Source organism: Copidosoma floridanum, unplaced genomic scaffold (assembly GCF_036245765.1).
Source record: "Copidosoma floridanum isolate Cflo_tuat_1 unplaced genomic scaffold, Cflo_Japanese_pri ptg000020l, whole genome shotgun sequence".
Classification (NCBI taxonomy): Eukaryota; Metazoa; Arthropoda; class Insecta; order Hymenoptera; family Encyrtidae; genus Copidosoma; species Copidosoma floridanum.
This window is the reverse complement of record NW_028321897.1, coordinates 26,308,922-26,332,058: the sequence shown is the minus strand read 5'-3', so window position 1 is coordinate 26,332,058 and position 23,137 is coordinate 26,308,922. Positions and strand designations below refer to the sequence as shown.

The 23,137-nt window shown below is 33.6% G+C and overlaps 1 protein-coding gene across 1 annotated transcript in view; it reads right to left on the bottom strand.

Moving 5' to 3' along the window:
- Positions 1 to 19,522, bottom strand: part of Letm1 (Leucine zipper and EF-hand containing transmembrane protein 1) — a 224,786-nt gene extending 205,264 nt beyond the window's left edge. The window contains exons 1-4 of the mRNA XM_089593931.1: positions 19,294 to 19,522; positions 18,759 to 19,210; positions 18,528 to 18,698; positions 18,138 to 18,452 (exon numbers count right to left, since the gene is read on the bottom strand). Of these exons, the coding sequence (XP_089450057.1) occupies positions 18,138 to 18,452; positions 18,528 to 18,698; positions 18,759 to 19,210; positions 19,294 to 19,363 (1,008 nt within the window). The 5' untranslated portion in view covers positions 19,364 to 19,522. The remainder of the gene's footprint in view (positions 1 to 18,137; positions 18,453 to 18,527; positions 18,699 to 18,758; positions 19,211 to 19,293) is intronic.
- Positions 19,523 to 23,137: the final 3,615 nt, after the last annotated feature.

Genomic DNA, 23,137 nt, shown 5'->3' with positions numbered 1-23,137 from the left:
CACACATATAAAATAATCTACTTGCATAGTGAGCAGAAAACTAAATCATGCATACACTATATAAAAAATGAAAAAATTCAAATTTTACCATTTTATACTGCTACTACCACCGTAGTGTCATTCAGCATTTTGGGTTCTAATGGTGCTACCTCTGCAATATAATCCCTAAAACTTTCTGGCATCGCTATGATATTCTTATCCATTTCAGGTTCTGATGGTTGCAAACTTGTGATAAAATTTTTTAAAGCTCTGCACAGAAGACGTTCCTGGTATCTTCTGATATTACCCTTAGTTTTTTTTCACCATGTTTTTCTAAAAATATGCATTGGTTTAACGCTACATTTATGAGAGCCTGAAACAATATAAAAAATTAATAAATGGAAGAACTAAAAATAAAGTAAATGATCATAGAACTATTTGTATCTTTTCTGCTGACAGAGTAAGAAAAAAAAAAAAAAAAAAAAAACAAAAACTTGATTAACATCATTGCTGCGTCTCAAGTAAAGACATCATTGCTGCGTCTTAAAATTAGAATTAGAGTAAAGATGTATGTTATAAGAATTTGTGAGAAGGAACAGAAAAATATTTCCGAATACAGAAAAGAAAGATTTTAAGAATACCTTGAAGAATGAAAACATTGACTGATGCGTTGTACTCCTTATTACCGTTAAACTTGTTGGATCCTCCACTAGTGCTGTTGTGGAAGTGTAACTATGGTACGAGGCGAAGTTCATGGGCGCTCTCCTTAACATATTGGCTAAGAAGGGCGGGGTCGTCGACGTATAGCAGAAAATATTCTGTATGCGTACTAGAAGGGATTCGATTCCCCTCACTTTGCGTAAAGCAGATTGAATGACCAAAATTATTGTTGTCCTTTTCTAACTTTCTTATTGGTTGAAGTGACTAATGAAATAGGGTGGGAGAATGTAGTTAAAAAAAGGTGCCCTTTTTTAGAGCTTTTCATTGGTTTAAACTATTATTCTAATATTGAGAAAATATGAGTAAACGTAAGAAAGGGTATGCGCTATGCAGTTTTTCTTTCCATTTTTCATGTAAAATTTTAATGCCTTATAAATGTGAGTTGTGCTCAGAAAACATCAGTCTAAAAAATAGTTTCATCGTAATCAAATATATCAAGTAAAAATCTCAGTGTCGATCGAAATGGCACCCATACATTCGATGGAAGAATCTTTAGAGAACGTGATGTTGAAACGGGATTCTGATGAAGATGATCATTTTCCGCTATTACCATGGCAAAATTTTTCAACCATTTCGTCACCTGTATTACCAACGTCTTCGTTCACGGTAATGTTTGACGCGATATCTAATGAAACAGAAAGGCAAGCAATCGGACAACCACCATCAGATACAACTACCTTTTTTGGTAAGTACTTATTTCAATGAAAATTCAAATCATACGTTAAAAATCCTAATTTTTTAATATTTTCAGACTCTGCGGATAATTTTCTTACTCTTCCTCCATAACCCCATGGCTCTATCGTTGCCATTGTAGACAAATTGCCCCAATCTTCGGCTTTATCGCACTTGAGAGAGTTTGAGACTCTCACTGCAGTAGAAGCCAATTCATTGGTAGCAGTGTCAGCAGTCGATCCATCGGAAATGGCTAGCTTTTTAAGTAAGTATTCATTAAAATAAAAGCTTAAGTTTAACTCAAATACTCATACTAATCCTTATTTATTATATCTTAGATATTTTAAGGATTATTTTATCCCTTGCTCCCTATAGTCTAGATGTACTGCTGAAACGAAGAGGCAAGTACAATTATCATCACTGTTGCTATTTGATAAGATGTTGCCATCAAAAATGAGAACTTTTTTCGGTGATTATTCTTTAAAATTTTAATGGATTCAGAGTTTTTGTCAATTTCTAACCAAAATAAAAATCATTTTTCAGAGGATAAATTCACCACTTCTTCTCCACAGCCTTCTTTAATTAAAGAATCGAGGACACCGGCACCGGCAACATCTCCAACTTTTTCACGCACGCAAGAGTTTGAGACACTCGGCACAGTCCAATAGGGCTCACCAATTGACTTGTCAGTTACATCGTCGATAGGGGCAGTCATCGATGTATCGATTTCTACTGTAACCATATCCTTAACATCCCCTATGCTAACCTGCTCAAAATCGTCCGCTGCCCCCTCAATACCTGTTGCGGGTCTTGCAACAATACCTGCCCCAACTTGCCCAACTTATCCTTGATAATAGCCCGGAAATTGTGTATGAGATGATATGGATTAGAGGGAAAAAAAGACGCGAGAGTGCTCTAAGTGGACCGACAAAGAAAAAAGTATATCGAAGGCTCTCATTCGACTGAAATAATTAACAAAGATCTGTGAGAATGTATCATACTTCAAGAATATAATGACGAGATCCTTTCGTAAATTATGCGTACTTTTACATGTCTAGTTTTGTAAATGTACATTTTCCATTTTAATATTCTAATTTATCAACGCACTCGCTATCAGAAAAATGCATACATCCATCACGTGCACAAGCTGAACAAAATTTCGCACATTCAAGACGTGCGCGAAAAACAAGTGCTACATTTTTCTATTAAATTTTTGCAGTTTGAACTTTCAATACTTATTCATTACATTATCAATTGCACTTACATTTAAACTTACAATTCCACACCAGCAAAATTTAATAAACTTTTTCAGTTAAAACTTTCCATACTAGTTACATTATTGTTTGCACTTATACTTGGACTTACTATTTCACATCAGCAAAAATTCGAATTTAGCGCGCTCACAGCGCTATGAGTGACTGATGCTAGTATCCCAAAAGATCAGACCTCTATGGTAGCGAAGGGGGGATATGCTACAACCACCACTGTTTATCTAATAATAGGATTTTTAATAACAATGATACATTGACTAATGGCACGTTTTATTATTAAATAATACTTAAGAACAGGTGGGTTTTAGATGCCGATACTTGCTCAGCAAAGAAAATATTTTATCAATAATCAATACTAAAAAATAGTTTGGGTCCTAATTGCCGATGTTCGTTCGCCTAACGACACATTTTATTATTGAATAATCCTAAAAAACAGATAGTTTATCATTGCTGATGCTTACATACATGCCTAAGGAAGCAATTTATTAATTAATAATGCTTAGATACGGCTCTCAAAATCTTCTAGAAATAATAATCTGTGTTTGATTAAATATTTAGAATTACTTATACTGACTCTGCAATAAATAAATAAATAAGTTATTTTTTCAGCATTATATATCTCAATTAATATGATTGATATGGGGTATTGGTGCAGAGAAAATTCCAAGTACACGCGAAATATCGTTAATTCAATATAATGACCTACTATATACCAAAATGGTATTCTGTAATGATTAATTTTTTTTTTGTTACAATATGTCTCGTTACTTTTGAATTTTTAATGTTTTATAATTTTAATTAAGTATTGATTTGAACTTTAAATTCAATAAGTAATTAAATTTTTAATCTTGAGCTTCTTATTTGGATTTCAATATATTTTGGAATTTTTAATCACGTATATTATTTCCTTCTTAAAAATTATTTGTATTTTAAAATAACGGGATTTGAGTTTAATTGAAATACTAACTTTAAAAGTAATATAAATCACTGCATATAATGTAAGAATGTATCTTAAACATTCTTAATATCAGATTTTAAAATTACGTTACGTACTTGTAATTTGCTTCAAATGCATTTGTACTGATTTGTATAATTATTTGCAATTACCCGATCAGAAATGTAAGCTCGGCGCTAGCTCAGGCACACCTTTGCAGCCGAGGTAATCTACATTGGCAGAAGCTTTGCTTTTGTATAGTGTCTTATGTATCAATGAAACGTGGGGCTAGCTCGGATTTTGGTTAAGAGCCAACGTAGAGAAATTAGTGCAGGAAATATAACTCCGAACAGGCATGAAAAAGTAAACAATTTTTGTACTGACAAACTAAAGTAATTTTTTTTTACTCAAATAGTGGACGAATTATAATATTTAATTGTATTAAAAATTGTAAGTTTATTCAATTATTAATAAATTTCAGCTACATTAAAATGTTCATTACTATCTCTAGCCGCTTTTCTCCCGTCCCACTCTTTGAGACGTAGAAAGACAGTTCCAAGAACAGACAAAACCATTTTTACAAGTTTAAGAACTTTTCATAATTAGGTTATGTCGTTTTATAAACTGCTCCAATACACGCACACGTATATTTCGTAAGATCATGATTGTACACTTAAGTCACTGGATCCGTTCCGTAAGCACTGGCTATTTAATCTAAGTATTTAGATAATGTGTAAATAACTTATTTGTGTGAGAGAGATAACATGTCATACTTTTCTCCTTGCACTTAAATGTCATCTAGGGTACCGAGATACTTGAAGATCAACTGCTGGAGTTTACGGAACGCACCACTATATTTGTCAGAACGATGAAAAGTATTACCTGTAAAGTGACAGTAAGTCTTAGTTATATTTTAGTCTACAGGACATCATTATACGTATGTAGACATATTGTTCCGACAGATATAAAATGCCTTGATTGTATCGTTGTATGCATTTATGTATAAGAGAATTCCAGGAATTTAATGTTGCCCCGACCGTGGCAGCCTACCTTGGCTGAATCTTGCGAGCTCGGTAACCAAGCTTACATTTCCGATTGGGTATATGATTAGTCTCTTAAATTTGAGAGAAAAATTAAGCTTATATTTAATTTTTGAAAAAAAAAAAAAAAAAAACCATAGACACTATTAATACCAAGCGTGAGGGGTCTCGAGACCCCTGACAGCAGCAAAGCTACCTCATATATGTGGCCGCAAAACATTATCCAACATTAATTGTACTAATAGTGTCTGTACAAACACACATGTATATGTGCGTGCCAAAGCGTACGTGCACACCCACACACCCGCACTCACACCCACACATTTATGGGTCAAATATACAACACTGTATTGTCAAATATGTTTAGCCCAAAACTCACTGAATAAAATACTGCAGTGTGTTAACACGTAATGTAAAACGTTTTCAGTTAAAAGTTTTACATCTAGAGCTGTAAGAAGTGAAAAAAAATGTAATTACGCTAAAAAGTACAATCCCGATAAATGTCCTACATCTGATTTTTCACGCCTAAAATTTTATGCATTTAAAGCATGCAAAGTTATACTTCTGACGCTTTCTTACGACTTTAGGCATAATTTAAACTTTTGTGAGCGCTAAAATCTGTTTTTGTCAACTTTGTTAAGATGTAATATTTATTTGTTGGCCAGGTAGTTCGACGTCCGATTACCAAAAAGGACCGGTGAGCTACACTCTTTTTTGACTCAAGTTTCCAGCAAACGTGACTACCTGGATACCTCAGGGTGATCTTCTCTGGCCCGCTGTTGTAGTACAAGACTGATGGGGAGAAAAACTACAACGTCTGAAACGTTGGAGTTATAGTTGTAGAGCTTTTTTCCAACGTCTCCTGGTAATACTCCGGAGATACGTCTAAAGCACCTTGTTTTCTTGTAGAGCTCAGTCGTTTTGGTGATCTAATGAGGGAAGGTTGGTTAGTGATGCTTACCCGTTGAAAACTATTCCGTTTTCTCAAGTTTATTTTTCATTTATAGCTGTTAGGGTTCACCCAGCACAGACCGGGGAGAGGATCAGTGATTCCTAATTGAATGCTTAGTGTCAAGAACGTAATGTAGTTGTTTGTATGTTGTTTTAAAATAAAAACTATACTAACAAACCATCTAGGAAGTGTCAAGAATCGGTATGCAAAATTTCAGCAATGTCGGTTCTGTAGTTTTCGCGGTTAGCGATTACAACGGTTTTAGCGACTTTGCTTTATATATTAGTAAGACTACGGATACACTTATATGTGATTGTCTGTGCATGTACGCGTTTGACGACGCATAAGGATATTTTATTTCAGTATTTAATTCTACTACGGATTTCTCTCCGTATAGGTATAAACTTGTTACCAGTAAGAATGAGCAGTAGCTGCAGTAGCTGTTGCTGAATGCATATGTATACATGTACACATGTATGCACGATTCGGTTAAATCATGAATGTAAGTGTCACATATATAGTATAGAGGCTAGCTGGGCAAGCTGCTCGACAGCCAACAGAAGTAGCACTGTACTCCATATGTATAGGTACAATTTGCAGTCACTAGAGGTAAGAGAATGAGACTACGTGATCATGTCACAAAACTATGTCAGTTTTGAAGTCACTTCCCAAGCCAAGATCCCGAACGTTCCATGAAAGGCTTCGCTTCAAAAATTGAAAGTAATATTGTTAGTTGAAAAATATGTGAGGGAATAAATAAAACGAATGAACGAATGATTTAATAAGAACTTGTCTTCTCCTATCTTTTCTCAGGCTTTGATGTTCTATAATTTTTATAAGGTGTTGTTTTGAATATTATTGATTAGATAACGGATCTTCTTATCGCTTAGTTTATTTATTACTAACTCGTGAGAATACGTCACGCTACTCTGAATTAAAATGAAGTCGTCTGTGTTTTTTAGGATGCCTTATCGACTGTGTATTTTTTTCGCCACAGGTAGAGCGCTGATTCTTTTTTTTTTCAGAAAAACACAAATAACTGTTTTTTTCGAAAGTAAGGGAGTTGCGCTTTTTTCAAAAGAACAAAGCGTTTTGTGTTTTTTTGACTGAAATATATTAGAGTACTGTTTGTCTTACACGATGCCTGCGGCCTGTGCTTCTTTTCACCTAATTTTATTTGCTGTGATTTTTTTCGTTGGATCTCAAAAATGTGCGCTTGTTTTCGGAGGGGGCGTCAGACTATTGGCTAATTAGTTCAAAATTCTGGAAAACTACTACATACATTTAAAGTGCATTATATTAATCTTAATATTTTGGACCTTGCAATATTTTTTCAATTGCTTTAATAAATTTATAACAAAAGGGAGTCACATTCCTACGTGTCAATGCTACATATTTGCTCTATTTTTTATGTTTCTGCCTTTTAACTGTAGTCATTTCCATGACATTTTTGTTTAATTTAGTGCTGCAGGTAATTTCAATAATAGTCAAGATCAAGATATTCGAGATCTTGAGTATCTTATCTTGACGATATAAAGTTCTTGATAGCTGTTTCTTGTACTTGTCTTGAATGTTATTACATGCATCTTGTCTTGATATGATCTTGATTTTTCAAGACAATACCGAGAAGTTCTTGATTCTTGCGACAGCCCTAACGCATAATCTACCTCTATACTCTGATGAGTGGCTAGCTAGGGTACACAATTCTGCCGGTCGATAGTGGCAAATAACAAATAAAAGACCGAAGCTTGGAGTGGTAACATTTTCAGCATGGGTACAAAAAGACAACGAAGGAGAAAATGATAATTGTTGTGAAGCTGCACACATTATATTTATTATCTACAACTAGCTAGTATAACTATTATCAAGGTTCACTAACCAAGAGATAATTAAGGTAAAACAAGTAATAACACATTACTTAGAGAAATAACTTACAATCTAGATGTATACAAAATGTACACATGTCTATATAAAACGTAACAGATCTCTTGTTAAATTGTACTTATAATTTAGCGCATAGTTATCTCTCACATACTCATACGTATACATATATGACGCATGTAGCACCCTATTCAATCCTTATCTCAAGTGATGACATAATTTAAGACGTCGTACATGATCAATCGTACGATACAATCAAAGTCCCTTTGGTCCGCAAACTGAGTATGTATGGCGTATTGTAGCTAAGAGAAAAATGACGTTGCATGGACAAAAATGTACTATCCATGATTTCCTGACGTAAGCGGGACGGAGATGTTGTCACAATTGTACGTCCACATTATAGTATACTGTCATTACTTATAGTATAAGTGTGTCAGTGACACTGTTTTTCGCTTAGCTACAATACGCATGCTAAGTTTGCTGCCCGTAGGGACCTCATACATTACCAACGACGTCTTCTAAAACATCTTTTATCATGTCAGTAACGTTATCTCTAAATACGTCACTAACGATGTTTCTAAATATGTCTTCGAAAATGTCAGTAACGACATCTCTAAAAACGTCACTAACGACATCTACAAAGATGTCACTGAAGCGTCTTCAAAGATGTCGTCAGAAATATCGTTCGTGATGTATTAAGAGACGTTTTTAGAGATGCTAATGAAGTCTTGAAAGACATCTTTAGAAAAGTCATTGTTGATGTCGTTATTAAGTTACTAACAGCTTCGAAGACATCTTTGGAGATGTCATTGGTGACGTATTCAGAGAAGTTTTAGAAAACGTTATTGGTGACATATTTAAAGACGTTTCTATGACTTTCAAGAGGCGTCTTTTATCACGTAATAAATGAAGTCTCTAGTGTCGTCATTAACGACACTACTCGTATAACTTAGGGGAGGGGTGGCTCTCTCGTGAGCTTCACTCACTTACCCTTAGAGTAAAAAATAACCAAATCCCTATAAATACCCACAGTTAAATATCGGCCACACATTAATTTTACAATATAGACATTTTCTCATTTCAATACTTCTAGGGAATGTTTAAACAAACACTCTTTTCTACTCCAACTCTTTTCTAAATCAAAAATCGTTTTGCCAGCTGGTATTCTTAATGCAAATTTTTCTCTTAAAATGGGAAATTAAGGTAAAGTAAGGTATATCGAAATACGAGAAATGTTTAAGGTAAATCGGAACAGCGTCAAATACAATGTTAAACAAATTGTTTATTAAAACACAAATTCTTTCTTTATTCTATAAGACACTTTGTATGGGAAACAACAACAAAATCTATGAGTTTAAGTTCAGAATTAACAAAAAAACAATATTTCTTATGTGCTGTTCAAATCACGTGTGTCCCACATTATCATAAAAGTTGAATCGCTTCAGCTTTATCGGGACAGAATTAGGTGTGTACTTTTTTTCAAATAATTAAAATATAAACAATTTCTCGTATTTTCCAATATTACTGAAGTAAGAGATGTCAGAAATAATGTAGATTATCAGTCAAAAATGATTAGATATTATTTTAACTATAAATTATAGCTGTATTTACAGCTACAATCAGCTACAACAATAGCTATAATTGACTACAAAGTAGCTATAATCATGTACAAATAACAACTACAAAAAGTAGCTGTTTACAGCTACAAATTTCTAGCGAATTTTAATCAACAAAATTTATTTAATAATCTTTTTTTTTGTAAGGTATATCAGCCATAAAAGGGGATATTATCCGTATAATAACACTAAAAGTGGAGAGTTCAAGTATTTTTAAACCATAAACGAAGAAACAAAAAAAAGTTACTGTTAAAATTTTTTTCGTTTATTGTTCAAAAGTACTTGAACCCCCCACTTTTAGTGTTATTATACGGATAATATTACCTTAATAGGCTGATATACCTTACGAAAATAAAAATTATTAAATAAATTCTGTTAACTAAAGTTCGCTAGAAATTTATAGCTGTAAACAGCTACTTCTTATAGTTTTTATTTGTACATGATTATAGCTACTTTGTAGTCAATTATGGCTATTATTATTGCTGATTATAGCTATAAATACAGCTATAATTTATGGTTAAAATCATAGCTAATAACTTTTGATTGAATTAGTTGGATTGTCAATCCAAGTTATCTTTAATACAGAGAATTTAAATCATAACCTCAAATTTTTCGTGCACGATCATCGTCCACGTATGACAGAGAATGTATGGATTTGTAGCGTTAAAACTAATTGAAAAGTTAAATTTCACATTTTTTGACTGCGTATCACTATAACTTGGATTCAGAACGTGACAATGCTTAATGCAACTGAGGATAGAGGATCTCCGTTTTGAACCACCATTATCAGTTTTTAGGCTGTAATTAGCTTCAATTCTTAGTTTTATCTATTCAAAGTGAATATATGTATTGATAATCATCGTAATGGCAATGTGAAATCGGTTATATGTAATTAAAGAAGGTTTGAGAGTATCATTCAGAGAGGCGAGGAACGGGGAGTTCCCTCGGCCTGCGCAGATGTACCCCCTTTAGAGCACACCTCATCTTGCACTCTACAAACTTGAATCTGTATACGATTGTAATTGGTTATATTTTTGAAAAATCCCTGTCGAGTCATGATTTTTAAAGTTATGCTTCTATAGGTGTGTTATGCTCGAGGGTAAATCAACGATTTCAGATTTTGACCTTGAGACAAGTGTAACGGAAGTGGATTTTGCTTGATTCTTCCCCCTTCGTCCCGTGACGTACTTCCGGTTTCATCTACACCACATGACGTCACATCATATCACCACACCACACTTTTAAAATTGTATAATTTTTATTTCTTTTTCTTTTAACTGATTCTAAAAAAAAAACTTTTTAAACATGAAAAAAAATTTAAAAAACAGTTTCCAAGGAGATTTTAATCTCCGAACTTTTGCACACTAGTCGGGGCCCTTACCCATTCTGCTACGAACAGTCCCAATACTGAGAATTCGATTCCTGTATGTTATAGTATAGTTCGTAAACTATGTAAATTTTTATTAAGTGTATATTATTTCATTTGGTGTAATTATAAATTAGATTAATAAATACTTTACTCAATACAATAATTTAAAAAAAAATGTTTTTTCAGAAAACTTGGAAATTAGTATATTTTAGCAGAGCACCTTTTTAATGTATGAATCAATATTAATTTCTATGTATTTAATTTTTTACTTTTACAGTAAATAAATAATTCCTTATACATTTTTTCGTATTTTTTCAAGAGTTTTAAAAATAAAAATAAAAATTTTTGTACTGTACAGATACAATGATTTATTTTTTTTGAGTTTCATTCTTTTACAATTTTTTCATTCAAGATTGAAGTAATTTTTTGACTCCACATAGTTAGTGGGGGCAAAGTTCAGAGAAGTGAGAGGAACGCTAATGTGTGCAGTAAAGCTAGCAATTGTTTTTCTCATGTGAATGTACTCATGCTATTTCAATATACGTTTGACTTTTGAATAATATCTATCAAAAAACCTATGTGTGATGAACGTCCTGAAGGGACATTTACTGGTATGTAATACTACCTAATTGAAGAAAGCTATACTACAGGATGGTTTTCCTTAATTTTCTATACATAAAATATATCTTGGATATTAAATATGGACTAGGAATAAGTGTGGAATCGGATGTGATAGATGTGAGCGTGATGTTACAGATGTCATCAGCGTAAGCAGTAGGAAGTTGTTCTGAAATTACCGGAAGATTCGATGAAAGCGCAGTCTTGTACTGGCCAGCCTATATATAATTTTTATTGCATTGTGCCGTAATATATTGTTTATAATCGTTAACTCATTAAATATTAACTAAAACCATACCCCACTAGCGTAGGTATACTTATTCCAACGATAATTGCACCACCCTTGTACACAGTATCGTTTCATGGTAGGTATATTGATATTTATAATTATATAATCTGCCAAATAATTTTATAGAAGTGTAACTTCATACTTGGGTACCCAAGCACCCACAGTCCTCTGGTTTTTGTAGAGCATCTTTCTTTTGTACTAAGGTATCGATAAAAACGTTTTTTTTTTTAATCTAACACATTACAATGTACCATAATTTTTAATTAAAAGGCAACCTAACCTTGTTCTCTCCTAAGAGACTGTGTTAAACTGACAATATTTAATTATTTTTTCCTCAAAAATTTCCCTAGTGGAAAATCTGAAGAAATTCATGTGCACTCTTAAGGACGTTCGGTAGTGATTGAATTTTCCAACGAATTTTTCTGAAATTTTGACCAGACGTTTTTATTGTTGTTACAATAAACCAGTCAAAATTTAAAGAGGTTCCTCTGTTTCGTTTTCGAGATATTGAATTTCAAAGTTAAGTCATTTTAACACTGTCGCTTATGGGAGAACTGACTAAATCACAGTTTTAAGCAAATTGGGCCAGTGAATTTGGCCAATTTTTTTATATGTTACAGATAATGTTATTAATTTGATGTATACCAAGTTTTGCGACGATCGTCTGATTCGTTTATAAATAAAAAATTAAATAAAAGCTCGACCGAAACGCAACGGCAACGTCGTAAGTGGCGGGAAATTCAAAATGTTCCAGGATGTTGATCAGTAAATATCTCAATATTATTGTAGATATTTATGCATTCACGCATAAAATACAAGCTTACGTGTGTGCGTGAGTGTATGTACAGAACGCCCACCCCTTCCCATAAAAAACAATAAATGTTAATAACACGCTATTTATTTTTTTTTTTTAATTTCAAATTTATTATTTCTTCTTAAGATACAATTTTTTTGCACATTACAAAATCACATGCTCATAGTTTGAATCACTCATCTTAGAAATCATCCTACTTATCTGACATCCCATGCTGTATGAGACTTGACAAGTCATTTAAAAATTCAAGTATTTTATTTACACTGGTAGCTCTTTTGATTAAAGGGCTTTGCCCATTTATTAGAAACGATCTTAAACCATCATTACCTTCCATAAATTTATCAACAATAATATTAAAATCTACTTTATTTTGACTTAGATTTTTAATCACTGTTTTGGGAATGATAGACGACATGGGGGAACAAGTCTTTCTAATTACTCATTTATTCATTTTCACTACACTTTTATAATAAATCAGTAACAAATACTTACAGCTTTATCACAAAAACATTGATACACGAACGCTGTCGTAACCGACGCAGCACGCAGCAGACGAGCAGACAGTGTAGAGTGTGCAGAGACACCTGATGCGTGTACATGAACACTCACACATTTAAGACCCGTACGACGTTGCCAAATCTTCATTCATCACTGGTTTCCCCTCACCGCGCAAATGTTTCCCCCCGCTAACACTACCGAACGTCCTTAATATGCTCAAATATAACATACATTTTTTTTGACAGATTCTACAATTTGAACTTTTCTCCCAAACATCTCTAAGATATGAATTGGGTGTTTATCCAGAATTATTTAAAGTGATGTAACTGAATTACCTCAAGAGAGTTGGGTCGCTCCTGATGCGGAGAGGTGGAGGGGAGCACGTGTATATGCATAAGGCATCGTGTGATAAAGTCTACTGTACTAACCTAGTCTAATAACGTCCAATCTCTTGATTACGGGAAATGCATTTGTATTCAACTCGATAGTACTCGATAATGTATTAATATGCTTCAAAAAAATTACAGAATATTCTTCAAGGTACCTAGTTTTTTGTAGTATAAATCAAACAGCATGAATACTTTTTGTATGGAAGATAAAAAATCAGGAGAAAATGGTATGGTCAATCTGATCTTTTTTAGATAAAAGTGTGCTATAAATTTTCGAAATCAGAGATTTTAATGGTATAGCATTAAAGTATAAGGTTTCATTAAGGCCCATACCAAGTTTGAGATCATAATTTTGAGTAGAATAGCTTTTAAAAGTAATTTTGTGAAAAAGCCATCGTGGCACGTATAAAGTCAAGCTGATAGCAGACAGTGTACTCATGGAGTATAAGATCTACGGTTTTGACAAAAACTTACAGATATTGCAGAAAAAAAAATTTATTCATACACAAGAAACTTAAACTTTTCAATATCCGTCTTCAGAAACAGCTGATTTTTAGTGCAACATTGTTAAAAAAATTCGGATAGTAGTGAAAATCACCAAATTTGATATCGCGTGAAAACTGTAAATCATACAAAAAAGTGGTTCAGACAAAAAATGTAGCTCTTAAAAAGACCCACAAGAAAAAAAATTAATAAAATAAAATCGGTTATTTCGTTCGTCCGCAAAGTTAAAAAAACCACTAAAAATAGCGTTTTTTTCGAATGTTGATAACAAATACCCCTTCAGAGCAAATGTTCCCAAAATAATTGGAAATTGTGCGCCTTGATTGTGTTAATAAGCCCTAAAAATTTCAAATCGATCGACTCAATAGTTTTTGCAAAAAGTCAATTGTTTATTAAAAAAGCGCTTTCGTAGAATCGCTCTCATTTTTTTTTCAAACAACTTACACTACTGATTTTGATTGGATTCTCTTCCTTAAGAGTTTCTTTATCAAGTAGAAAGTGGATTTTATTGATTTTCATACATTTTATTGTTGTAAAACGCTACTGAAAAACAAATACGTTTTGACAGTATGAATAAATGAAATAACTGTTGCATTTTCAGTCGTACAACAACAGGAGTAGGCGCATATTGTAGCTGCTATTTTTCTACAAATTTACAAAAAAAAAAAAAAACGTAGAAGCTGAGATAATTGTTTATTTTGTTTTTATTGTATCTCGGTGAAAAATAAATTTTTTTTTTAATTTACACAGTGCATGCATCGAATGCTCATATTTCTAATACTAAAATTACAGATTGATAAAACCGGCTGTTGTTGCATAACGGCCTTTTCAAAAGCAATGATTTTTCAATCGATAAAGGCGGATTTTCGAGTGATGACGTCACAACCGCACTCTTGCGGCACGCAGAGATCTTTCTATCAGCTTCAAAACAGCAGCGGCCGAAAAAATTAGCGATATCTCCGGAACCATAGGTCGTAGAGCAACCTTTTTTTTTAATTTGGGGTAGCTCGTCAAAATAATAACATTGAACATAATGTCGATTTTTAAAAATTTATTGCAAATTATTTATTTAACAATTAACATTTGTTGGCGAACGCAGGCATCGTTTTTCTAGCTTTAAACTTATCTGACACTTACAATTGGGCAAAAAATTTCCTTTTACTTGTGTTATATGTATTTATATATATGTGCTACTTTGTCCGTACATATTTCGCCGGTTGAATAGATATCTACGTTCTCCCGCTAATAAGCCTTGTACACAGTACTGTGTATAAGCCTTATACACAGTAGTATAGTACACACATATGAGGCTCTTTTACCGTCAAGCTTGAATCAGATGGCGCCAGGGCACGTCGCGGCTGTCATGGCCGTCTCACTCACACAACATTACTTTTCAGTGTTGTATGTACATAGGAAATTAAAGTGTAGTGGTAAAGCGCAATATTTGAAATTTTGAAATGAATAAGGAAGACAAGAAAGAATATTATGGGAGCTTAAAAGTTTCAGAATTGAAAAAGCTTTTAAAAGGGAAAGGAGCAAGAGTCAGTGAAAGAAAAGCAGAACTCGTGGACAGGTAAGCCATGACTTGGGAGCGGCAAAAATGTTGGTCTCCCAATTGCTTCGAGCCACTTTTTTTTTATCACACTATCAGAAGGAAATTTAAATTTCACTTTCTTATCGCAGGATATTACACTGCACTTCATTTTTCCTACTATCTTTAAACGTAAATGCAAACAAAAATTGTCTGCAAACAACAGCAATCATTTACAAAGGTTATGTCTTCTGCTTTGCTCATTACACAGATAGGCTCACGAACGCAATACACAACTGTAAATTTGACGGTGTGTAAGTATGACAGCCGCGACGTGCCCTGGCGCCATCTGATTCAAGCTTGACGGTAAAAGAGCCTCATACATACCGATATCCACAAATATATTTAATACATGTGTATATCGTTTTTTATATATAAGGTCTGAGGTGACCGGAGTGCGGCCTGTGCGAAAGAGCGGGAGAACGTAGATATCTATTTAACCGGCGAAATATGTACGGACGAAGTAGCGCATATACATATATAAATATATATATATATATATATATATATATATATATATATATATATAACACACAAGTAAAAGGAAATTTTTCGCCTAATTGTGAGTGTCAGATAAGTTTAAAGCGAGAAAAACGATGCCTGCGTTCGCTGACAAATGTTCATTGTTAAATAAGTAATTTGCAATAAATTTTTAAAAATCGACATTATGTTCAATGTTATTATTTTGACGAGCTACCCCAAATTAACAAAAAAAAAGGTTGCTTTACGACCTATGGTTCCGGATATATCGCTAATTTTTTCGGCCGCTGCTCTTTTTAAGCTGATAGAAAGATCTCTGCGTGCCGCAAGAGTTCGATTGTGACGTCATCACTCGAAAATCCGCCTTTATCGATTAAAAAATCATTGCTTTTGAAAAGGCCGTTATGCAACAACAGCCGGTTTTATCAATCTGTAATTTTAGTATTAGAAATATGAGCATTTGATGCATGCACTGTGTAAATTAAAAAAAAAAATTTATTTTTCACCGAGATACAATAAAAACAAAATAAACAATTATCTCAGCTTCTACGTTTTTTTTTTTTTTTTGTAAATTTGTAGAAAAATAGTAGCTACAATATGCGCCTACTCCTGTTGTTGTACGACTGAAAATGCAACAGTTATTTCATTTATTTATACTGTCAAAACGTATTTGTTTTTCAGTAGCGTTTTACAACAATAAAATGTATGAAAATCAATAAAATCCACTTTCTACTTGATAAAGTAATTCTTAAGGAAGAGAATCCAATCAAAATCAGTAGTATAAGTTGTTTGAAAAAAAAATGAGAGCGATTCTACGAAAGCACTTTTTGAATAAACAATTGACTTTTTGCAAAAACTATTGAGTCGATCGATTTGAAATTTTTAGGGCTTATTAACACAATCAAGGCGCACAATTTCCAATTATTTTGGGAACATTTGCTCTGAAGGGGTATGTGTTATTAACATTCGAAAAAAACGCTATTTTTACTGGTTTTTTTAACTTTGCGGACGAACGAAACAACCATTTTTTCTTTTTTTTCTTGTAGGTCTTTTTCAGAACTACATTTTTTGTCTGAACCACTTTTTTGTATGATTTACAGTTTCCACGCGAAATCAAATTTGGTGATTTTCGCTACTATCCGAATTTTTTTAACACTATTGCACTAAAAATCAGCTGTTCCTGAAGACGGATATTGAAAAGTTTAAGTTTCTTGTGTATGAATAAATTTTTTTTTCTGCAGTATCTGTAAGTTTTCAGAATGGGGTCCACAGCAGGTAGATCTCTTACTCTATCAGTGCCTCCTTATCTGCCGCATGAATGTAGCATGCGAGCTGGAAAAAAATTTGTTTACGTTTGTGCAAATATCTCCGTAACTGCAGACGCAATTTTGTTAAAACTTTTCACGTGTACGGATGAAGTTGTCATAAGCTACATAATAGTTTTTCAAAACATTCTCATCGCTGTGTCAAGAGTAATAGGTATTTTTCTGCATAGCTTTTTTGATAACTTACTTTTGAGCCCATGTTAAAGATGACAAAAAAGGAAAACTTCATAAATTTTTTTTCTCGAAATCTGTAGACGCGATTGTATTCAAATTTGGTGACTACATCCATGAAATGTTTTTTTGCAACATATAATTTTTTCCAAACATTTTCATCGATAAGTGAATTGCGACCCAACTCTCTTAAAACAAATGAAGTTTGTCCCGTTACAGGTGAATTAAATATAAGTTTACAAGTTTGATTGTTAAACACTTATAAGGAAAAAAATCAATAATTCATTTTTCGAAAGTGAAGTATTTTTATAGGGAAAAAGCCTTCATAGAGTCTGGCAAATTCTTCAGATGTCCGCTGTAGAGATTGTGACCATCGAAAAAGGCTTTACTATTTCACACTTTTCTCTTGTTTCACTAAACAGAACTTGTTAAAATTTCAAATACGGACTTAGACCTAATCTTACAAAAACGCTTAAGTTATGATTTTGTAAGGTATCAGGATAAACAAAAATCTAACATCTCTAAGGCCAACATCTTGAGAAAGTTTTGGGCGACCTGATATCGGCGCAAAGCTACTGTGATTCAATTTAATTATTTCTAATAAATACTTGGTTTCTAGCCCACAAAGGGTATCTCTGCATGGGCAGGTACTATAGATGGTGTATTCAAGTTAGTAATTTGTACTTACCTACCATTATAAAATGATTGCATATGCTTGGAAAATTTAATAAGCCTTAGAAAATTAATACTAAATTATAAAAGGATCTTTCACTTGAAAAGGACAGCAGTGATATATGAAACATTAAATTATTGGTTTATACTTCGAAACAATCAATTTTCAATGTATCACACTTTAAATCTTAGGCTCACTGCATTTCAAACATTCTATGTCTAGATTTTTACATTGAATTAATAGATTATTAAGTTATATGAAACTGATTGAATCAAAAGTATGTTATAATACAGAAGTAAAAATTATTACATAGTTATGATTCAATCACGGACTAGTAACTTAGTTACTTACTTTGTCATCTGCAGCAAGACTTCTTAATTTCATTCTCAACAAAAATCTCAAAAAATTAGTTGTTCCAAGAGTTTGGACATCCAGAACCCTACATAGAGCAATTAATTGTTGACGAGATAGAGAATCAAGAGTAATCTCATCCTCGAATAGCTTACTAAATTTCATTATATCTTCATTTGACGCGACTGAACCTGTTGTTCTAAGCTTATAAAAAAAATCTACGAATTCCTTAGCTCTTTCAGAGTGATTATTTGATGACTGCACAGCCATTTCATCTAATGTTTTTTGTAAAAACTTTGCCATTTCAATTTTTACCTTAAAATAAATGTTATGTATGTAATGTACAATGAAACTCAGTTACCAAAATTCTTCTTAGTAAAAACTTTATACTTTCAAAGCTTGTTTAAGTTTATCTTCTTTTTCATTTGCTGTTTGGAAAGTAGAAGGCAATAATCCAGGAAAAAATTTGATTGCTAATGGGAGTAAGAATTCCATAAATGGGACAATGATGAAAACGGAAAATGGAATGAGCCTGAACATATCACCAGTAGTTTTGATAAGCTGAAAAACAAACGGTATGTTATAAAAAAAATTTATCTTCTTTTAATTATGAGACCTTACTAATCTGTGTTCTCTTCTGTTTAACTCGTATCCTTGCAAAATTCTGCAGATGAGTTTACCTGATACTTTCATATCTAAGTATAGTAACCTGAACCCATGATAGTAATGTAATAGTTCTGCTTTGATTTTTTGCCAGAGATTTTTTTTGCTTTCAATAGCTTTACCAGGTACCTGTGTAATGGCTGTTATTGTATAACTGTTGACTTTTTGCTTTTCTTTTTCTTCTTTTATTGTTTTTATTGCTTCTTCAACTTTCGAAGATGGTTCTTGGCCTCTCAAAAGTGTCCCAGAGTGATAAAAATTGGCCAACTGATTGTTAGCTTGAAATTGTTCACATGTAGAAAATTCGATGATACCCAGTTGTGAAATTTTGTTTATTTCGATATTTCTACAATATAAAAGTGGATTGGAATAAAATCCTTTGTTGCTCCAAGATTTTTTACATAAAAAACCTAAGATATTAAAATTAATAGTAAAAATTAGCAAAAACACCACTAAAACTCATTAAATGAACTGATAAAAATTAAGCACTCACGTCTTAAAGGGGCGTAGGAAATGTGTCTTGGCCACATATTAGAAATTGCTGGGTGCATGACAGAACGCATTATTCTTTATACGTTAATGAATAATTGTATTTATTGGTATTAATACATAGATATACTATAATTAAATGTAACAATGTTAGTTTACATAATTAATAAGATAATAACCACGAATAAATAATAAATAACAAATAAATAAATAAATACAACTGCGGGCTGTAGTACAATGAACGAAGAGGAGTAAGGGCCTACACAACAAGTTGCCGTAACGAACAAGAAGCAGTATAGTTAGAGCAATGATGCGTAATTATAGCATAAGCAAAATAACCGGATGATACTTGGTAACATTGCAGTAGAAACGATTTCCAACCTTTCGTCTAGTTAAACTAATGCTCTCCATTCATCGAGAACCGAAATATAAGGCGATGAAAAAAAAATTTTTTTTTGCTTGTTAACCAAACCAAACGACGATTTACAGAAAGAATACACCTAACGTATGTTACAAAATTTTTGCCAGCCGAAACATACTGGCTGATTTTTAACACAAAATAATTAAAAAAAAATTGTTATTAATTTTTTTAAATAACTCCGTGTTTCCAACCAACCAATACGTTTCAGCCTGGCAAAAATTTTGTAATATGCGTTACGTGTAATCTTTCTGATAACTGTAGTTTTATTTAGTTAACAAGCAAAAAATAAAATTTTTTTTATCGCCCCATATCTCGGTTCTCGATAAATAGGGAGCATTAGTTTCGATATACTAAAGGTTGAAAATCGCTTCTACTACAATGTTACCAAGTGTCATCTAGTTATTTTGCTGATACTATAATTACGCATCATTGCTTATTGCCCAACCAGTAGTGAGGTTACCGCTTGCCAGGAGCCGTACCATATAACGTTTTTTAGCTTTGCGGGCCTATGTTATAACATAGGCCGATGTACAGAAAAATAGTTATATGGTACGGCCCCAGTGCCAGAGATGAGTAGAGAGATTGCTAACGCCAATGCTACATTGCTACGGCCGCGCCGCGGGTCACTAGGTGATAGGCGCTTGTGCTATTAATTAATATTTTATTATTTCACAGAGTGGCCAGTAAGCACCCCGGGTCATCGGGTGATAGGCGCTTGTATTAATAATTAATACTTTATTATTTAATAGAGAGGCCAGTTAGCGCCCAGGGTCATTGAGTGATAGGCACTTGTGTTAATAATTAATACTCCATTATTTAATAGAGAGGCCAGTAAGTGCCCCGGGTCATTGGGTAATTGGTGCTTGTGCTATTGTTAATATTTTGTTTTTCAATAAAGCGACTAGTAAGCGCCCCAGGTCATTGAATGATAGGCGTTTGTGTTAATAATTTATACTTTATTATTTAATAGAGAGGCCAGTAAGGGCCCCAGGTCACTAGGTGATACGCATTTGTGTTAATAATTAATACTTTATCATTTAATTGAGAGGCCAGTTAGCGCCCTGAGTCATTAGGTGATGGGCACTTGTGTTATTAATATTACCATTTTTAATTTCCGCGTGTCTTTGGCAATGCTTCTTTACTGCTGTGCTGTCTGCTCGACGGAAAATTTTCCCTAGATCGTATATATAGCTATACGATCTAGGAAAAAAGTTCCGATATTGAATCCGCCTAACCCAACGCTGCACCCTCCAACCTCTAACCTCTAACCCCAATTAAATTAAATTAAAATTTATAATATATCTTTCAGACACTTAGCGCCATCTAGCAGTATGCAGGTATAACTAAGATCTTCTGCCATCTATGTTAGCTGTTAGAACTGCAGAATTTATGATTTCCAGTGCCTGTTGCCAACCTCAAGTCAGAAAATCACTATTTGGTTTTTTGTGCAAATAGTCGCTGACCCATTAATTTTAGTTTAATATAACGTACCGTTTACCATAACTTTTCGTTATATCGTTTACACTAGCTTTCTACACTTAATATTAAATACAGTTTTTACTGATTGAACAAAGTATAAGTAACATTGTGTATAAGTGTGTATGAAATACAAAGAAATTTGTATAATCGCTCGAAATTCAGATACCATTTCGAGTTTTTGGACCCCCCGACATCGGTCCTCTGCATTCTTACATCAATTACATTTCTTACTAATTACTACATTAATTACAATTATGGCAGGTCATGTAATAAATACACGTTTACTGTTCACCAGCGATGGGATATAGTTCCGGCCAGATTTGGGAATTCTCCTGGACCCAACCTCTCTGCCGTGGGAAATCACTAGATCAAAAAAAAAATAGTACCGAAGGTGACGCGCGAGATTCAAATAAGGTCCAATAACACAAGCGCCTATTACCCATTCACCCGGGGCGCTTACTGGCCACTCTTTTAAATGAATAATTATTAGTAAATAACACAAGCGCCTATCACCTGATGACCCGGGGCGCTTACTGGCCCCTCTTTTAAATAAACAATTATTAGTAAATAACACAAGCGCCTATCACCTAATAACCCGGGGCACTTACTGGCCACTCTTTTGAATAAATAATTATTAATAACACAAGCGCCTATCACCTAGTGACCCGGGGCACTTACTGGCCACTCTTTTAAATAAATAATTATTAGTAAATTACACAAGCGCCTATCACCTAATAACCCGGGGCACTTACTGGCCACTCTTTTGAATAAATAATTATTAATAACACAAGCGCCTATCACCTAGTGACCCGGGGCACTTACTGGCCACTCTTTTAAATAAATAATTATTAGTAAATTACACAAGCGCCTATCACCTAATAACCCGGGGCACTTACTGGCCACTCTTTTGAATAAATAATTATTAATAACACAAGCGCCTATCACCTAGTGACCCGGGGCGCTTACTGGCCACTCTTTTAAATAAATAATTATTAGTAAATAACACAAGCGCCTATCACCTAATAACCCGGGGCACTTACTGGCCACTCTTTTGAATAAATAATTATTAATAACACAAGCGCCTATCACCTAGTGACCCGGGGCGCTTACTGGCCACTCTTTTAAATAAATAATTATTAGTAAATAACACAAGCGCCTATCACCTAATAACCCGGGGCACTTACTGGCCACTCTTTTGAATAAATAATTATTAATAACACAAGCGCCTATCACCTAGTGACCCGGGGCGCTTACTGGCCGCGCTTTTAAATAAATAATTATTAATAAATAACACAATAATTATTTATAAATATGTCAAGCACCGTCTTCCTGATGATCCAGGACACTTATTTGCAACACTATTAGATGAGAAAAAGTTGATCGATAACTTATTAAACATATCACAATTTCGATTGCTTATCTAGTACGACAAAGATCTTTTTAATTGGCGCTCTTGTAATTACTTGATAATTTAGTACTCATTAGTAGCCAGTAAGCGCCCCGGGTTATTAGGTGATAGGCGCTTGCGTTGTTAATAATTATTTATTTAAAAGAGTGGCCAGTAAGCGCATTGGGTCATTAGGTGATAGGCACTTGTGTTATTAATAATTATTTATTTAACAGAGTGGTCAGTAGGCACCCCGGGTCATCAGGTGATAGGCACTTGTGTTATTTACTAATAATTATTTATTTAAAAGAGTGGCCAGTAAGCGCCCCGGGTCATCAGGTGATAGGCGCTTGTGTTATTTACTAATAATTATTTATTTAAAAGAGTGGCCAGTAAGCGCCCCGGGTCATCAGGTGATAGGCGCTTGTGTTATTAATAATTATCTATTAAACAAAGTCGCCAGTAAGCGCCCCAGGTTATTGGGTGATAGGCGCTTGTGTTATTGGATCTTATTTGAATCTCGCGCGTCACCTTCGTTACTATTTTTTTTTGATCTAGTGA